Source organism: Cololabis saira, chromosome 24 (genome assembly GCF_033807715.1).
Source record: "Cololabis saira isolate AMF1-May2022 chromosome 24, fColSai1.1, whole genome shotgun sequence".
NCBI classification, from domain to species: domain Eukaryota; kingdom Metazoa; phylum Chordata; class Actinopteri; order Beloniformes; family Belonidae; genus Cololabis; species Cololabis saira.
Window position 1 is genome coordinate 8,909,266 of NC_084610.1, and position 18,766 is coordinate 8,928,031.

The window sequence follows — 18,766 nt, forward strand, 5'->3', positions numbered from 1 at the left end:
CCTGGAAAAAAACAACAAATGACACGAGTAACTTCCAGTTACTTCCAAGATGAACGAGAGTCTTTGGTTTGGAGTGACAGAGAAGTGGAGTTACTTTTAAGTGTGACTTTAGAATATAAAACAAATACAACACAAGAAAGTATTGACCGTGGCCAAACAAATTGTAAACACAGGTCGCACACATGAACGCTGGTTACGTTTCTGTTGCATAATGTGAAGTTCTGAAGCCTAAATCTCCGTTTCTCTCGGTTTAGACGCAAACGTGAAGACGGAGTTTTTAAAAATCTCCACTTTGGCCGGAGTTTTCAGAAATGATGGTTTTTGGTGACTTTGAGCTTCGTTTTCGTGTAAACGAACAGCCAAAACGCATGAAAACACCACCGTTTTTGCTACGTGTAAACGGGGCCTAAGTTACATGACAACACATGCATTTATCGTTAGAGATTAAACTGCCCAATCTATCGTGACATTGGTTTGAGGTCGTATCACTCAGCCCTGAATTGAACAAGATTCTTGTTACCTTATAACTCAATCAGTAAAATGGGCCCCAAATATATTTCTGATCTCTTTGCAGAACATGAACTGAGTAGGACTCAAAGATCCAACCCCAGCAACATTGGAAGGTGTGTACCTTTCAAACTTCGGCATTGATCATTGATTGATATTTGGTGCAAAGTGTCGTGTAGCAATTCACAGCCAAAAGGGAGTGCCAAGATTAGGAAGGATCTTTCCTGAAATCACATGAAACTCGTTGGCTGAGTGTTTACCATCCTTTTCTTTGAGAGGAGTTGTGTGAGAATTTGGTCCCTACGCCCTTTGAGCCAGTCTAGCAGAAGGGACAAAGTGGAGAGGGTGGACCATCTTTCCACACCATTGTGGAAGAATGTTACTGGGGTGTGACATTTTTAAATAGCCCGCAGCTTTAACAAAAGCTAACATTAACATCCAGATTAATTCAGTCACATTATGTACATAGAGCGGTAGAGCTGTATTTGCATGCAGCACGTTCACATGACTGCGTAGTGCAGCTAGAATTTCCCCGGCACTTCTGCTCTGCCTTACATCACCACTGGACCACAATCACTGAAGTGAAATATGCATGAATTTAACAAGGCAGCACAAGCTGTGAAGCCGAAACAACGTTTCTGTGGACAGGCATGTGTGCTACCATTAAGACCTCCACACAGAATAACACAATGTGTATTCAGGAGCAGGGATGTGGGATTTACTCATTCGGGGGGGAAAAAAATGTGAAAATTGACTAGAAATTCTAAGAAAAAAAAAACAACGAACAAACAGAAAGCTGCAGCCTGAAGATACAAACACATAAAAGCAAAACACAGATATAAAGCTGCCACCATGTTTACATTTTTAAAAAGCATCTCGATGCAGCACATAAAAAGTTATCTTCTCTATTTGTACAGCAGCAGAAATTGGATAAAATACAGTCAAATCATTGAAATCACATGTAAAGTTCATCTTTACAGTAAAAATCTGTAAATATAACTACATTTAACTGCCTGTAGAGTAAAATCTAGTTAAAGATAATCAGTTTGCATTGAGAAACTCATTAAAGCTTCACACTGGAGAAGCTGGTACTAAAAAAGTGTTAGTGAGCCAAAAGATGAAGGTATAATTGACATTACTGATTCAAAAATACACTGAAAAGGTCAGTGATACACATCCTTCCTCTAGGAAGCAGGAACAGTTGCAGTTCATCATCTGACCACTAGAGGCTGGCTCTAAAAGCAAGTCCATCCCCATTAACATCCAAGTTAAAATGTTCTAATTTGCAGCAGAAATAAACATATTGACAGGCCTGAATTAAAAACAATAAACGAAACAAACAAAAAAGGTGGAGGGGTCAGAGCTTAAAATAAACTAAATCAGCCAAGCTAAAATATGCACGTTCCAGTTAGCCTCCCAGAACTGGTCCATTTGCAACATGGTACTGCGCACTGCAAGTAAAAAAAGGCTTTGATGGGTGATGTCATGGAGGCTTTGTCCAGTATCATACGGTCTATGGATGCGCACATAATCTAATTCTATTTAATAAATAAAGCTTTAATATCTCGGGTTGATTTGTGAAGTGAGACACACCTGTCTTTGCAGTCGGTGAGGTAAAATTTTCATTTTCCTGAGGAGCAGGGATTGTGGCATTCAGCCCAATAACTAAAATGGAGTTTCCATAATGACCACAGTCCAGCAGGCCAGAGGAAATGACTCAGTCGTGGGAAAAACACACCGTTCCTTGGCACGCTACCTTAAATCTGTTGCCTTATACCTTCCAATTCGGGGTGCATCATCATATGTCTTGCCCAAATTTGGATAAAAAAAAACAAACATGAGCCTCAGTCAACGCAGTTTCGTGAGGAACATGCCACCATCAACACCACCAAAACAGGCTCAAAACTATAACATTTAAGTAAAAACAGACCATTTTTAGTGTATAACAGACTTCTCTTAATATGTCATTACATTTTATTGTGGCGGGGGAGAAAAACAGGACAGAAAGCTGGGAAAACAAATGCTTATACTGTCATCAGTGGCAGATCTCTTTGTTGTGAGTATTTTTGTGCCAATATGTTAATTCGTCGCTGAAACACAACACACTAATCCACAATTTCCATCTATCTTTGATATTTTGGTCACATTATCTTTAGCCTTTTCTAGAATAGTATCACTGATTATGTAAAATCGCCGGTCTTATACTCCTGCTTTTGTCTCCTAGTGTGCAGCATGACTGCCTTATTTACACATAATCCACCATTCCACTGGCACAGAAGCGTATAGCTGCTCTAGAAAAGGAGCTGCCACCTTAAATCTCTTACTACTGCACACAGTAGTACCCCTGTGCACTGGTGGCAGGTAGACTACAAAGAAGCAGCTCTGCTGAACCCCCTGCATCCCTCCAAGATTACATAATTTCTCCCGGTCCTTAAGGCCGTGGCAACTCGGCGTTTGGCAGAAAAACCACACAAAAAGGTTAAGCAGCGGGCTGGCTGAGGGTGACGAGACTCAAACAGATTCCTCGGGGGCATCTAGGAAAAACCCTTAATGTTAAGCGATCGCTCACGAATGCAGCCTGGCCACAGACTTTCCTGCAAAGCTGGAGCGTGATGTACTACCAGCATACAGGGAGCATCCCAGGAGAGGAGAACTCTTTCCGAGCAAACCCTGAAGAAGCACTGATTTATGACTCTCAGTGCCTGTTAGTACCAGGACTAAATAATTACCAGTGACCCCTGAACCCTGCAGCAAAATGAGCAATTTGCATCATTCAGTTGCATCAAATCTGCTGACCTGCATGAGAGTAAATGTAAACAATAATAATAACAATATAAAATGGGATGTTTACAAATGCCATCCCATGCTGCATGCAGCACTACTCCATCCCCTCCAGATGACAAAAACAAGCCCAGACCTTGGTCAGCTGGGCGATCTTCTTGCTCATCTTCAGATGCAGGTCCTGGGTGTATTCCAGCGTTAAGCTGCCGTCGTAAAACATGCTGGCCATGGAAGAGGGGGTGTATTTGGTGCTGCTGCTGCTGCTGGAGGAGCTGCTGTACGGAGGCTGCCAGCCGGCCCCCGTCGCCATCTTCGCCGGGAATAAACCCGAGCGCGGACCGCGGGGCGGAGGCGGAGGAAAATGGAGCAGGGGATTGCTACGCGTTCAGTCCTGCCATCGCTGGCTCGGTGGTTAATCTGCGGTGTGGGTGAAGAGAGAGACGGGATGAGGGTGGGGGGGTGTGAGGGGGATGAGGGGGGGCTGGGATCAGCAGCGGAGCAGCCACTACGGGAGGAGTGGGAGTGATGAGAGAGGCGGAGACGCGCAACAGACGCTCCTCCAATAGCGCTCTGGTCCAGCTGAGCCACGTTATGATGCAGAGTCTGTCCATCTATCTATACATCTATCCATCCATCCATCCATCCATCTATATATCCATCCATCCATCCATCTATATATCCATCCATCCATCCATCCATCTATATATCCACCCATCCATCCATCTATATATCCATCCATCCATCCATCCATCTATATATCCATCCATCCATCCATCTATCCATCTATCCATCCAACTATCTATCCATCTATCCATCCAACTATCTATCCATCCATCCATCCAACTATCTATCCATCCATCCATCCATATATCCATCCATCCATCCAACTATCTATCCATCCATCCATCCATATATCCATCCATCCATCCAACTATCTATCCATCCATCCATCCAACTATCTATCCATCCATCCATCCATATATCCATCCATCCATCCAACTATCTATCCATCCATCCATCCAACTATCTATCCATCCATCCATCCAACTATATATCCATCCATCCATCCAACTATATATCCATCCATCCATCCAACTATCTATCCATCCATCCATATATCCATCTATCCATCCATCCATCCATATATCCATCTATCCATCCAACTATCTATCCATCCATCCATTCATCCATCCATCCATCTATCCAGGGTCGTTTTTAGCTTTTTTAAGGTCCAGGGCAAGATTCTCTTTAGGGACCCCTATTTTATACGTTATAGTTTTATGGGGGCATGAAAATACCTTTTAATGCCTTTTAGATGTGACTGGACAATTAATCGTCTCAAACTAGGTTTTTTTTCTCCTATGTGTCATTGCACCAAGTCTTTTTTTTTATTTAGTTGAACATAACGTAAGAAGGATCTGATCTTAAACGCAGGCTTATTGTACGTAGAGACTTTCCTCAAGTCCTTTATGATAATCCCTGATGGTATATTAATATTAAGAAGAAAAAGGATCCGATCTTTGATTCAAAAGTTCAAAATTTAGATTGGGATTTTGAATCAGGAATCGCAAGTCCCAGTTCTCCGTTAACCTGGATCTTATGGGCCCTTTGACCCCTGCGAAATGAACAAGGCGAGTTAGCAGACTCGGTTTACTGACTCTGATGTATAAACTATCAACTTTGCGAGAAAACAAAAAACAGAAAATTGAGACTGAAACTCACAAATTTGAAAGAACAGAATAAGACATTCATATTTTTTGCATCCAATCTGTGCATCCACCCATGCTTACTACTTATTGGGGTTCACGGGGTTTGGTAGCACTGACACAAATTGTTTCTTATTCAGAAAGTTAGGAAACAGCTTACACTTTTCATTTTTATCATTACACATGGTTAGGGTTTGGGATTAAGAGAAAAAATGAAGGTACTTAAGTGTTTTTATTTAGGTAGGGACAAATGAAAAGGATATTGTGGCTTTGGCGCCCTCTAGTGGCTACGAGTGTCCAATGCAGCAATATGGTCTGAATACGGTAAAAAACTGTTTTGTTATTACCCATCTTTTAGACTTTTTATCTGCTAATACCAACCTACTTTTACATAAGTGATTTTTTTACAGCAGGGTGAGTATTTTAAAAGCCTGATCGTGTATCTTTGGCCAAAGTAAAATGTACAAATAGGCTGGTGTACTAGAAAAATAAAGGCCTTCTTACTGTATATCCTCAGCTGTTGCATCAGACAGTGCATCAAACCATTTGCATATTTAACTCGAAAGGCATTTTGACCAATAATAAATAAGACTGCTTAACATCGTGCAGCCACCACATACTTGGAAAACCTCTTGATTTCCTAAAATGTATTCAGGTGGGCTCATGAAAGGAAACATAATTCCCTGCAGTTTCCTCTAAGGTCATAAACTAGACAATGCAAGAGTTTTAGACAACATTGCTATCAATATTGGATACTTTTCCCATCATATTCTCAATTCAAATTCATATCTAAAAATTTAAAATGGTTTCTGTTCAGTTATTTTATGTTTTAATTGCTGAGTGACCGTTTCAGCAACAACGTATTTGTCACGTTATGCTGGAAATCACTGTGGAAAGACTGATCCTGTACTGACATCTAGTGGTGATCTGCCTTAACAACATAACTGTTATATTTCCATAAATACGTTTAAACACACACAGAGAAAACAAAGCATAGATAAATAAATTAGACACTTATTCAGCTGCATTGCTGACATTAATTTTTGATGGCAATTTTTCCACGGTGGGATCCAATCTATCAGTTTAATTGATCACAAGACAGAAATCACAGGTACAATGTTACATACCTGGGATTTGTGCTTTTCCTGCACTCAATGATGCATTACATATAAAATATTTCACGTTTTCCTCTATAAACACATCTAATTCGGACACTTTTAGACAACATTTGACAAAGTCATCTCTGGAATCTGGGCATTATTTTAACATTTTGTTATAAATTATCCACCAACAGGTCAGTTTGTTGACATTTTTAGAGTCCAAAGAAAGGAATCATCCCAAATAAGACATGTTTAAAAATGTGACAAAAACAAGTGAAATCGAACCCATTATTCAGTACTGTAGTCATGTGAAAGAGGTGCCGGTAAACAGCTTAAAGACATCATTTCACTTCATATTAATGCGAATACGGATTCTATTCTTACAGAAAATTGCTTCAATTCACGAAATTTGACACTTCTAACCATCTAATAATAGACTTAAGGTTATTTTAACCCTAGAATGGTCCGTTATGTCTTAGAAATAAGTAAGTCTCTTTAAATATCAAAGAACAGCAAGCCATCAAATGCAGGTAAACTGTCGATCGTTGTAGTCAAACTCAGTTTTCAGAAGAATATTATTTTTCTCCATTATTTTTTCTCAGCCAGTCAAGTTGTTTTAAGCTTTTTAGTCTACAAACCTACAATATTTGAAAACAGACCACAACTACAGGAGTTTGAAAACATGAGCTAATCGATAGGAAAGTGTTTATTTGTTACTCCGTCAGGTCCAGAGCATTAAACTAATAATTATTTTCAGTCAAGAAGAAAAAAGCAAAACAAGCTTAAATGGATTCTGAGAGCACATTTAACTTATATTTCATGTAATCTGCCTGTATGGTAGTCACGTGGTAAATCCAAGGTTTATCTAAATTAGATTTAAACTAATTCTGACAATGCTGTCATAAAAGTCCTGAAAAATGAATTGGAGCGACCTGACCACTCATATTTGTATTGTAATCTTGACTTTTGGTGGAGACTGCAGGATGAGTTTTCACATCGTTGATCAAGACATATCCGTCCAGAAACTCTCCACCGTGTAACTGGCTTTATTAAATCACAGCTTACTTTGAAGGCAGCCGTGAATTTCAAATGAGTGATATTACAGAGGGGGATGCTGGGTATTGCATCTGCTTGAGGATGTGTCAAGTCTTATTATCTCACTGATATCTGACTTGGCTCCAGCTGCGTTTAGGATTGAGACTAAATTGTCAGGAGCCAGCGAGGGCCAAGCCAGCAGGTCAGGGGTCAGATCGCTCCAAACAGAGGGCTGCAGGGTCCACCCACTCACACGGATAGTCTCTGCCAGAGCTCTGTTTGCAGATAAAGCAGCTTTAGATCTAAAAAAAAGAAAAAGAAAAAGATCCACTTCTGTCAGGGGAAAACATGCCCTGCTTTCTAGACGACGAGGAAAGAGATTCCTTAAACTCGAGGGTATGAAACCGCATGTACAGAGTCAAATTGTGCGGTGTGGTTGGCCAACAAAGATCACACGAAGAGCTAGATGTTTGAAAGTCTCGAAGGATCCCAGGGTTACTTCAAGGCCAATAAAGCTCACACTAACTAAGACTGTTATGACACCACTTTGCATGTGAACTCTGAAATGAAAACCATATTCTATCTGTGAAACACGGCGGTGGAGGTATCATAATTTGAGCCTGTTTTGCTGCATTTGAAGTAGGGTGGCCTGTCATTGATGGAACAATTCATTTTGAATTCTGCAAAGTTAAACAAGAGCATCTATTCTATGCAATTCAATTAAATTATATTTATGTAGCGTCTATTACTCAGAGGTGGACAGAGTACTCGACCCCAGTACTTGAGTAAGAGTACAAATACTACTTTTCAAAATTTACTCCGTTACAAGTAAAAGTAGCTCAGTCAAAATATTACTCGAGTAAGAGTAGAAAAGTACTTGCTTTTAAAGGTACTTAAGTATCCAAAAGTAAATGCTTTTAAATTTACTTTAAGTAAAAGTAAGAGTAAGAGTACATTTCTTATTTTCCACATCAGTAAATTACTATATTTTTTCTAAATTCATTTAAGTTGTAAAGTTTAAGTTGTAAATGTCTGTGGTTTTTCTGTGCCCTCGTTTTTTACTCGGTCGACTCAAACATTGAGTTAAGATACGGCCAACGATTTTGTGAAAGTCCCTGCTCCGAGTCCGGCTCATTATCAGACTCAGACGACTCAGCGGACTGTCTTTCTTCTCCTGACGCAGGCGTAGCCGTTGTTGCGGCTCTGTCTTGACTTGTTGCGGCTCTGTCTTGACAAACGCAGGCTACTTTGGCGGTATCGTTTTGAGGAGGCTTGACGTATTTCCGCTTTACGTACATCCCGGTGGAGAGCGTGCACTGTGATAGGTCTCCTCCTTTGACAAAAACAGCTTGTGTCCAATAGGATTTTAGGGAAGAAGAAAAAAGAGCAGACCTGAAAGTAACGAGTACTTTTCAGCCTTTCTAGAAATTTACTCGAGTAAAAGTAAAAATATTTGTCTTGGAAATGTATTCAAGTAAGAGTAATAAGTACCAAATAAATCTAATACTCAAGTAAAGTACAAATCCTCTGGATATGTACTTAAGTACAGTACTCAAGTAAATTTACTCCATTACTGTCCACCACTGCTATTACTACAGAATGTGTCTCTATGATTTTTCCAGAGACCCAGAACATGCTCCCCGAGCAACTATTACATAAACATAAAAAACAGTGGACAGAAAAACTCCCCTTTAGGAGTGAAGAAACCTGTACCAGGATCATAAGAGGGGACCCTCCTGCTGAAGACCAGCTGGGCAGAGCAGGAAAAGATAGAAGAGACAGAGAGAATGAAGAACAGAGAAAGGAGAGACACAGACACAATGGTTACCTGGTGCACTACAGGGATGACTATACAAATAGATTTATATATGAGGTGGTAAGAGGGGGGGGGGGTGGGGGGGGGGGGGGGGGGGGGGGACACTGCAGGTCAGCATGCAGCTCCTGAGGCTCTGGCCTGCAAACATGCACAGAACAAAAAGGGGGGGCGGGCAGACCAGCCCCAGACCAGCACAACAAACTACAAGAACAATGGAGAACAATGATGGCTATGAGATACCTATAATTAATTACTGAGAAAGGAAGAGAAGAAGAGGAGAGAAGCAATGGTTCCTGATATCAGAAGGCCCGTCCTCCAGATCTACATTTGGATCCTCTAGGAACTAGGAGTAAACCTGCACTCTGAGAACGGAGAGCTCTGTTAGGAACATAAGGTACTATCAGGTCTTGCAAATATCACAGAGCTAGGCCCTTTTGGATTTTATAAGCAAGTAATACAATTTTTAATTGGATTCTGAGTTTACGGGGAGCCAATGGAGTGAGACTAACACTGGAGGGACGTGATCTCTCGTTGATTCCTGTCAGCACTCGCTGATTCTGAATGACATCTGAATAATAAGGCTACCCTCTTCCAGAGATAATCAGTTCATTTCATAAACTCATGATAATGAGTTCACACCGTTTTCCATTAGATCTGTCCACCGTTGGGGAAAAAACAAACATGGCCTGTCAGCAATAAAAGCAGATCCCTGTAATTAATCATGTCTGGATTGATGACTCATCTCCAGGACATCTGCCAGGTTGATCCTGAATTCGCCCGTTTAAACTTAATTGAATTCCTCTTATTCAGAGAAAAGGATGCAAATCTTCAAATCTTAAACAAGGTTTAAGTGTGCAGCAGTTTCTACTTCCTTCAGTTGGGCCTGTTTTCCTGCAGATGTCACCATCTCCCTGTGGAAATGTCTCAGAGTTGTAATGTTCATGAACAGGACCCAAACATATACTAGTGCAGTCATGGTCTGATAAGGCAAAGCGATGGAGTCATTTTTTTGCTAGGACTGGGTAGAAGTCAATTTTCCTCACCACTGCTCCTCTCTCCACCTCACCCCTCATTTCTCCATCTCGTCTACCCTCATTTCAGAGTCATCTGCTGCTGCAGTGGCTCACCTCTACGCTCAGGGTGCCGTTATTTTGTGTGCCAGTGACTCCTCTGCCTTTGTCCTCGTGGGGATTTTGGACACTGGCAGGTGCAGATGGTCTGATTTAGCATCTCCAGACTTTAGTTCTGCGTTTCCTCCCCCCCTCCGTCTCCATCTTACCTTGTTAAAAGCACCAACATTGTGTAACGTGCAGCTCTTGACCTCATTCGATGTTTTTCTCTTCAAACCATCTGATTAAATTTTCATTTTTTAGTTTTTTTAAAGAGATTATTTTTTTATTTAACCAAAAAAGTACATTATGACTGAGTGCCTCAGTGTTCAAACTATTGTGGATAATTATTAAACATGCATTACTTTTTCATTTCAATCCCTGGGCTAGTGGAGCTGCAACAAACCGGCTCATTTCAGTGCATCACGGATCGATGGCTGATGTTTGGATATTCTGGTATTTGTTGCAAATTCCTCTTTGAGACGCATCAAAACTGAGTTTCTTGCACTTCATCCTGATCTGAGGACTCTTGAAGGCTATAGACCAGGGGTCGGCAACCCGCGGCTCCAGAGCCGCATGCAGCTCTTTAGCACCGCCCTAGTGGCTCCTGGAGCTTTTAAAAAAATGTTTGACCTTTTTTCCCTTTTTTTTCCTCTTTTTTACTTTTCTTTCTTCTTTTTTCTATTTTTTTCTTTTTTTCCTTTTTTTCTTACTTTTCCTTTCCTATTTAATCTCGATATTTCGACTTTTTAATCAAAATTTTGACTTTTTTTCTCGACATTTTGACTTTTTTTCTCGATATTTTGCCTTTTTTCTCGACATTTCGACTTTTGTCTCAAGATTGTACTTCAACATTAATCTTGACATTTCTACTTTTTTCTCGAAATTACGACTTTTTTCTCAATATTTTGACTTTTTTCTCAACATTTTGACTTTTTTCTCAACATTTCGACTTTTTTCTCGACATTTCGACTTTTGTCTCAAGCTTGTACTTCAACATTAATCTTGACATTTCGACTTTTTTCTTGAAATTTCGACTTTTTTCTCGACATTTCGACTTTTTTCTCGAAGTGCATAATGAAAAAAAAATCTCCCCCCAGTTATAATTAATATAGAAACATGCAGCATGTGTTGTCTTCATTCTAAGGTTTATACAAGACTTTTCATTTTTTGCAGCTCCAGACATATTTTGACATGTTTTTTGTTTTTGGTCCAACATGGCTCTTTCAATATTTTGGGTTGCCGACCCCTGCTATAGACGGTCACATGACTACCACATGGTTCACCCCTCAGCCTAAGTTTCAACCTGTTTTGTACTGTTTATGGGTTTCATACTTGCCATAGCCTCAGCCAGATTTAAGCACCCACCTTGGTAAAAGGTCTTGGTCCCCTTGTCTGAGGCACACTGAGGTTTGTGTGACATCATTCACTCATGTTCAGGTGAACTACATGAATAAAACAACCGTGCCAGGGTTACAATTGAACAAAACATGCCAAGAGCTTCTACTGTGGTTTTATCGAGATCAAAGATGATAAAAACAGAATTGGAGGAACTCTGCGGTGACGTCAGCCACAGGTTTCTGAAATGTGGTTTCAAAGGATAACCGTGTGAGCTGTACTGGGTGCCATCTTGGCAGGAGTTGAATTAACCATCCCTGGTTAATTAAAAAATTGGCAAACAGGTGGGATGAACAAGCCAACTGGTTGGAGCAAAGCCACCTTCCCTCACGTTGCTCCAACTTGATATTTAAGCTTCATTTTTGGCTCATGTTAACTACCATGGTAATAAATATTCATTTCTGACCGAATCCTTCCTTCCATCTATTCATTCAGATTTTGAAAGCAAAACATCTGAAATAAGGAGTGGTGCCATCTGAAAGGAGGATTACCAGCTTCACTGGAGCTCCACCTGGAGCTGCAGCTGAGCCTCCTCGCCCCCGGATCCCTCCAGGCCAACCTGGAGCCGGCGGTGGTGGTGGTCCGTTACAGCTGACTAACATAAAGTCATACATTATTCTCTCTGTAAAATAAGCCAATTATAGTCTGCTGGGTCTTTAATCAGAGCTCAGAAGTCCAGTTCAGTCCAGTAAAATTGCAAAGTAGCTGAAGTGCTGACAGAAGTCCTTCAAAAACACAGACTGCAATTCAAATGTCACTGGAAAAAGAATATAATTTAAATATATTTAGCTGTACAGTTCTGTTAAAAAGTAGTTGTCTCCTGAAAAATCCAGCAAAAACACCAGATATGGTTTAAGGCATCATTTTAAATGATAAATTGTACAAAAATATACCTGTGATGTGGTGGTCACGTATATGTAATCTAGCTGTTTTGCTTTTGCAAAACTAAGATTTGTTTTACGAGTTTTGAAGCTGGACATTTAACATGTAAACATAAAGTGTGTTTCCATTAGTGGGGATTCAGGATGAAACAGGAACCTTTCACAGAACCGACCACCTCCTCAGCCCGTCCCATCGACGTCTTTATGACACTTTAACACTGCAGCGCCACACACAAACTGTTGACTGAACAAATAACACTATTGACCAGTCAAATCAAGTTTATTTCTATTGCACGTTTCGAAACAACCTCAGTTCACCACAGCAAGTGAGATAAAAGGGGGGGTCTTTTCTTCGCTACATTGGTATATTATGCAACTCGTCACCCCATATGTTTTGTTTTTTTTGTTTCCTCCATCTTTATCAAATAGAGATCAGCAGAGACCCTCCACAATGTAGTTCCTCCAGGCCAATCTGAGTAATAATAATAACGATAATAATTTCTTGCACTTATATAGCGGCTTTCAAGGAACCCAATGTCGCTTTACAGGAAAAGAAAATAGGAAAAAAACAAACAAAACAAAAACACAACCGGGACAAAACAACAGGGGAGGGAACCACTTAAGGGGGAAAGGCCAGGGTGAAAAGGTGAGTTTTTTTTTACGGCAGGGAGAGAGTTCCAGAGGGGGCAGCAACACTGAAGGCTCTGTCCCCAAAGGTCAGTCTGGTCCGGGGGATGGAAAGCAGACCAGCGTCTGAAGACCGCAGGTTCCGGGAGGGAGAGTGGTGATGAAGAAGGTCAGACAGGTACTGGGGGGCCAAAGTGTGAAGGGATTTGTAGGTGAGAAGCAGGAGTTTGTACCGTATACGGAACTCAACAGGTAGCCAGTGGAGGTGGATGAGGGTGGGGGTGATGTGCTGCCAGGGCTTGGTGTGGGTGAACCCTGGCAGCTGAGTTCTGCACGTACTGGAGCCTGTCCAGGGTTTTACTGGGAACCCGGACAGGACTCCATTACAATAGTCCAGTCAGGAGGTGATGAAGACGTGAATGAGTGTTTCTGCCACAGAGTACCTGGAACGTTTTACTCCCCGTAAAGGTTCTTGAAGGCCGGGCCGCTCGGTGGCGCCGTGGGTTAAGCGGCGGCTCATATACTGAGGCTACAGTCCTCCTCCTGCAGCGGTCGCGGGTTCAAATCCAGCCCGCACACCTTTGCTGCGTGTCTTCCCCGTTCTCTCTCTCTACCCCTTTCCAGTCTGCATCTCAATAAAGGGCCACTAGAGCCCAAAAAAATCTTTAAAAAAAAAAAAGGTTCCTGAAGGCCACTGTTGTAGGGCTGTCCCTAGTAATGCAGAGACACATCAATGATCCACCTTAAAAATCTACCTGGAAAACACACCTATAGATTGACTCACTGTTGGAAACAATTCTAGTGGCCGTCCAAGGAACTGCACTTCCACGTTGGGTTGAAAAAGCCTCTAACCCCCCCCCCCCCCCCCCCCCAAAAAAAAAACCCGGAGTTTCATCCTTGGTATGAGCGCAAAATAATTAAAGTGTTAAGATTTGTTTTATCAAAACATTAAATATGCAAAGAGACATCCTGATGAAATTACTCAAACTGGCAGAGCTCCATGGATCAATAACCATAACGACTGATGCAAAACTGATGTAAGACCTTTTGAACTTGTAAAGTTTCTCAGAGAAGTCTACATTTTACTGACCCTCTGAAAAATGCCCATCCATCCATCCATCCATCCATCTCATAGTGACGCATGGCACAGTTTTTCTGAATTAATTTTGTGTAAACATTCACAGATGCTCAGCCACTTTTTATTTGGTAAATATTTCAAAACTTTATCAGGCTGCATCCATGAAAGATGATGGGATATGATTCACATGCTAATCACCATAATATTGACAGTGATAGATTTGTTTTTAATTCCCTTGCCTCTCCTGACTGAAGTATTCACTTCATCCGTGGAGTGACAGATTTAGCAGCTTCAGGTGTGCAAAAAGACCCATATTGCCGGTAATATTTTATGATAATAGATTTCGGTCTAATGCCCATCAAAAGAAGCCTTGGCCACTTTAATTTGCATGATTTAAAAAGGCATTCATCAGAACATCAAACGATGCGAGGGGAAGAGCCTGATGGGGTTTCAAAGAGAGAGGGAGAGAGAGAGAGAAGGAGTGGGGGGGGGGGGCTTTGACGGAGGGAAATGAGGAAAGACAGAAAGAAAAAAAAGTGTAAAAAAAATAAGTGTTTGGGTGAGAGAGGGAGAGAGAAAGAGCAGCAAAGAGGGGAGGAGAGAGGGATTGCATTGCAGCACATGCGTGCGTAATTGCGAGCATCCTCGCCGGTCTCTCCATCCTTCACCTGCCGTTCCTCCCCTCTCCTCTCTCCGGGACCACCTGCGCGGTGGTCGCTGCTAAGTTTGGGACCGTGGAGTCCCGGTTGTCCCGGCTCGGCGGCCTCCTCCAGGGGTTAGGGGGAGCGTCGGCCAGCACCACCAGGTTCCTGCCGGGCTTCGTGTCCACCGCGGCGGAGAGCCATGGCTCCGAGCGCCGGGAGAGACGCGGCTCGGCGCGCTCCCGCATGCCGGTGATGCGCGGGCTCATCGCGCCCCAGAACACCTTCCTGGACACCATCGCCACCCGCTTTGATGGGACCCGTGAGTACACTTGGTCTGCGTGTGGATTATTCCCACACCGTCGATATTCAACTGCGCAATTGTCCTTTGAACCATTTCGCTTACTTTGAGTTGTTATCTGAGTCAAGACAGTTTATTTTTGCAAAAACAATGTATGAACTATGCACTGTCCACTCCCAGCCCCCTCAGACGACTTGCAACATGGAAACTGATAATTTGATGAATGGATTATGATGAATGAATTATGATGAATGAAAGCCAGCGTCTTAAATATGCATGAAGCACCGAATCTGTTAAAGAATGAAGAGACATCACAGAGCCTCGTGACAGAAGGGTTTGTTTCACCACTCCCTCGTCTTATTTCATAAAAACATGAAAATGAAAAATGAGATGCACAAGATTTGTAAATAAAGATGTAATACGACAAAGGGATAAAATGGGTTCAGACATGTTACATGATCAAAATAAGACATAAATTGTTATAAAAGACACAAAACCGTTACATTTAGACATAATGTTTGACCCTTTTAAGATTTAAACAGATCAACCCAAGACATGAGGCAGAAAACCGTGATGATGATTCCCTCCTGCAAGATACAACACACACACACACACACACACACACACACACACACACACACACACACACACACACACACACACACACACACACACACACACACACACACACACACACACACACACACACACACACACACACACACACACACACACACACAGTATAACCTGTTCTCATAAACCACCCATTCACAAATGTATTGATTAAGGTAATCTTTAGATTTTAATTATATGCATTATTGTATTTTTCATTAGGCACCTATATATTTAATTCAGTTTGGAAAAAAAAATGGGTTTATCTCTTTTATGATGTGGTTTCCTGACGGAGGATAAGCTGTGCTGTATAATGTTCTGAATACCTGTGAATGGAGTGTTAATTAATGCAATGACTGAGTGTTCAAAGATTTTACTCTTTGGTGCCAGATTGCATCTAAAAATGGTTAATCAATTCAAAAAGGCACACTTCACTATCTAACAGCCTTTACTTTAGATTCAAATGTGTAATGCATCTCATCATGGCAGGATTAACCTGTTAAGAGGACCTCATTAACACATTGTTCCCCCACTTCCCACTTCACTGCAGGATGGAACACTGGCTTGTAATTAATTAAGATTATTGATAGGATGCAAACTTAGAAGTGGTTCCCATTCTTAAACGACTTTAAGATCAAATGAATCAGGAGTCAGATGATGGTCCTAATGTTGTCAATTGATTCATTGATTGTCCAAATCGATTTTGACTAATTGGCAGTTATAAACGAGCGACTGCAGCTGCACAGCACCTAAAGTGCCTCAACCTCTTTGGATATAAAACATTTCAACTTGTTACATCATCTGCTGAAGACAAAAGAGGTCTTTCCACTGAGCAAAGTGGTACCTGAGCTCCTTTGGTTTGGTTGGACGATTGGTTTTTTAACTTTTATCAATCGCCAAAAACAGCATTTTGATATATAGGAGAAAAACTAAAGATGAAGATTTTAGTTAGACAGAGGAGTATCTTCGCATCGTTCAACAGCGCTGTCTAACTTTAGCCAGACCTTTAATTATTACTCACCCGACTCACTGCAGAACCATACATCAGTCTAGAGAAGCTGCTGTCAATCAATACTTAAACTGCTATTATTACAGCTTGAGAGTGTTACATAACATAGTCGCATATTAGCAGCCATTCCGGGCACATGCAGGCACCGGGCAAGCAATCAGTGTGGGATCTGTCTATCTTCTGAAACAGAGCTATGCATTACATCTACAGGTTGCCGTTCCAGTTGCAAATACAGAATAACCTAAACATGATTATTGGCACCTGCATTCATGTGATGCTCTGGAAATGCAAACATTTCAAAGAGAATTTTATGTCGGCAGCTTTAAATTTGAGTGTGCAGGTTGCACTTCTGTGAATGATTGCTCCCTGTAATTGCTGGTGGCAAGCAGCGCTGGCAGGAAAAGGTCCATGCAGTGCAGAGTGTTTGAATAAGCGTGGATTTCACTCGCATCATAGAGCCCTGAGGAGTTGCTTCTCCTGCTTTTTTTCCTCTTTACTTTTCATGTTATTATGTAAAGCACCTTGAATTGCCTTTTTGCTTAAATGTGCTACACGGATAAACTTAGTATGCCTCGCCTTGCCTTTCATAGATGTAAAAGCAAAGAAGAAGGCCACTCAAAGGGTCCCTTTTAAGGCCAGTGTTGTCTCCTCCTCGTCTCCTCTTTATCCTTTATGTTTAAAAATAAATGGGATATGAGAATAAAATAAGCTGCAATGAGAAGTCCTCGTGTTTTTTTGTGGAATAAGTAACCGTTGACACAAATGATTGACAGGTGCCATCATTCTGTGAGGATATGAAAAAAAGTAATCCTAGTAGGACAGAGAAACGACAGAAGAAACAGCAGAAGAAAGAAAGTCAAAGGATAAAATAAGGCATATCTTTGTGATGTGGGGTGGATAAGGGAGTTTTTAAAAGTTTTTTTTTTCCTAATTTGTCCTGCTAGTTAGCTCAGGATGTATTTAAAATCAGCTGTAAAATTTACTTTGTGAAAGATGGCTCAAATAAAATTGGGAAAGACTGTTCTGTTCTCTGAACTGATGAATATCAGACCAGTTGTGGCAGATTTTAGCAGGTTGTTGTTGCTCAGACATCTGCTACGTCATCGTCTCGTGGAAGTTGTTCTTCAGATATTTTCCATTAAACTTTATGGGTTACATATTTTTTATGGGTTACATATTACTAATTTAATTAGCCTAGTACTGTATATGTTTTATAGAGCTCCAGTTAGAAGTGTACTCCTACTTTATCAATAACACTAGTTATTCATGAAGTGACTAATCATTTCATGCCTATTTTTGATTGTTTTAGACTATTGTGGCAGTAGATTTTTACTCCGAGTGGATTATTTAAAACAGAAGTGATACACAAGTCTACTACTACTAACCTGGTTGTACTTCGTTGTTGAAGTTTTCTTTAAAAATACAACATAACTGTCGTTGTTGGTGTTGGTTTGTTTACATTGTTATACTAGATGTATTTTCTTTTTTCCTTCTATTTTCATCTGGATCTTCAGTGCTCAGCCATATACTTGTGTGAACTGTAGTGTGCTTGCGTCTGTGTGTGTGTGTGTGTGTGTGTGTGTGTGTGTGTGTGTGTGTGTGTGTGTATGGGGGGGGGGCATTATTATTATTAAGTTTTATGTTTTATGTAAAGCGCTTTGCATGGCATTTTTTATTTGTATTAAAAGCGCTATACAAATAAAGATTGATTTGATTTATTGATGCTATGGCCAGACAAACGGTAATACATCCCAAACTCCATTATTATACTATAACAAGCTTTTTTAGCATTTATTGTTTGCACATTGATGCATAGCAACAGACTAATTAAATTTTGGTCGATCTCGAGCATGGCCCACTTAATTCACAAATTGTTTTGGTGTAACTCTCTGGGTGACAGCTTTTATTTTATGATTTGGTGATGACTAATAAAGCTGTCATTTAAAACATAATTTAAAACATAATTCAAAACCATATCATGAGAAGAAATCTGTTTAAATCCCATCATTTGAAAGTACAAGGCAAAGATGCATCTGTGAATTGTGATGGATCAAATTATAATATTTTCTCATGCTGTCATGCATCGTTGAGTTTTCATTCAAAATAACATGACTGAGGAATTGTGGGTCAGAGCAAAAATGGATGCAAAAGTTAGACCAATGCAA

General features: G+C 40.9%; 2 protein-coding genes across 9 annotated transcripts in view; one reads left to right on the forward strand and one right to left on the reverse strand.

The window, feature by feature from the left end:
* Window positions 1-3,692, reverse strand: part of LOC133425014 (protein FAM184A-like) — an 89,537-nt gene extending 85,845 nt beyond the window's left edge. For all 7 annotated transcript variants that reach the window (XM_061715657.1, XM_061715660.1, XM_061715656.1 and 4 more), the window contains exon 1: window positions 3,425-3,692. In XM_061715657.1, coding sequence (XP_061571641.1) covers window positions 3,425-3,598 — 174 coding nt within the window. In that variant the 5' untranslated portion in view covers window positions 3,599-3,692. The remainder of the gene's footprint in view (window positions 1-3,424) is intronic.
* Window positions 3,693-14,702: 11,010 nt separating this feature from the next.
* The window catches only part of LOC133425423 (potassium voltage-gated channel subfamily H member 3-like), a 49,036-nt gene continuing 44,972 nt past the window's right edge, over window positions 14,703-18,766 (forward strand). For both annotated transcript variants that reach the window (XM_061716274.1, XM_061716275.1), the window contains exon 1: window positions 14,703-15,001. In XM_061716274.1, coding sequence (XP_061572258.1) covers window positions 14,926-15,001 — 76 coding nt within the window. In that variant the 5' untranslated portion in view covers window positions 14,703-14,925. The remainder of the gene's footprint in view (window positions 15,002-18,766) is intronic.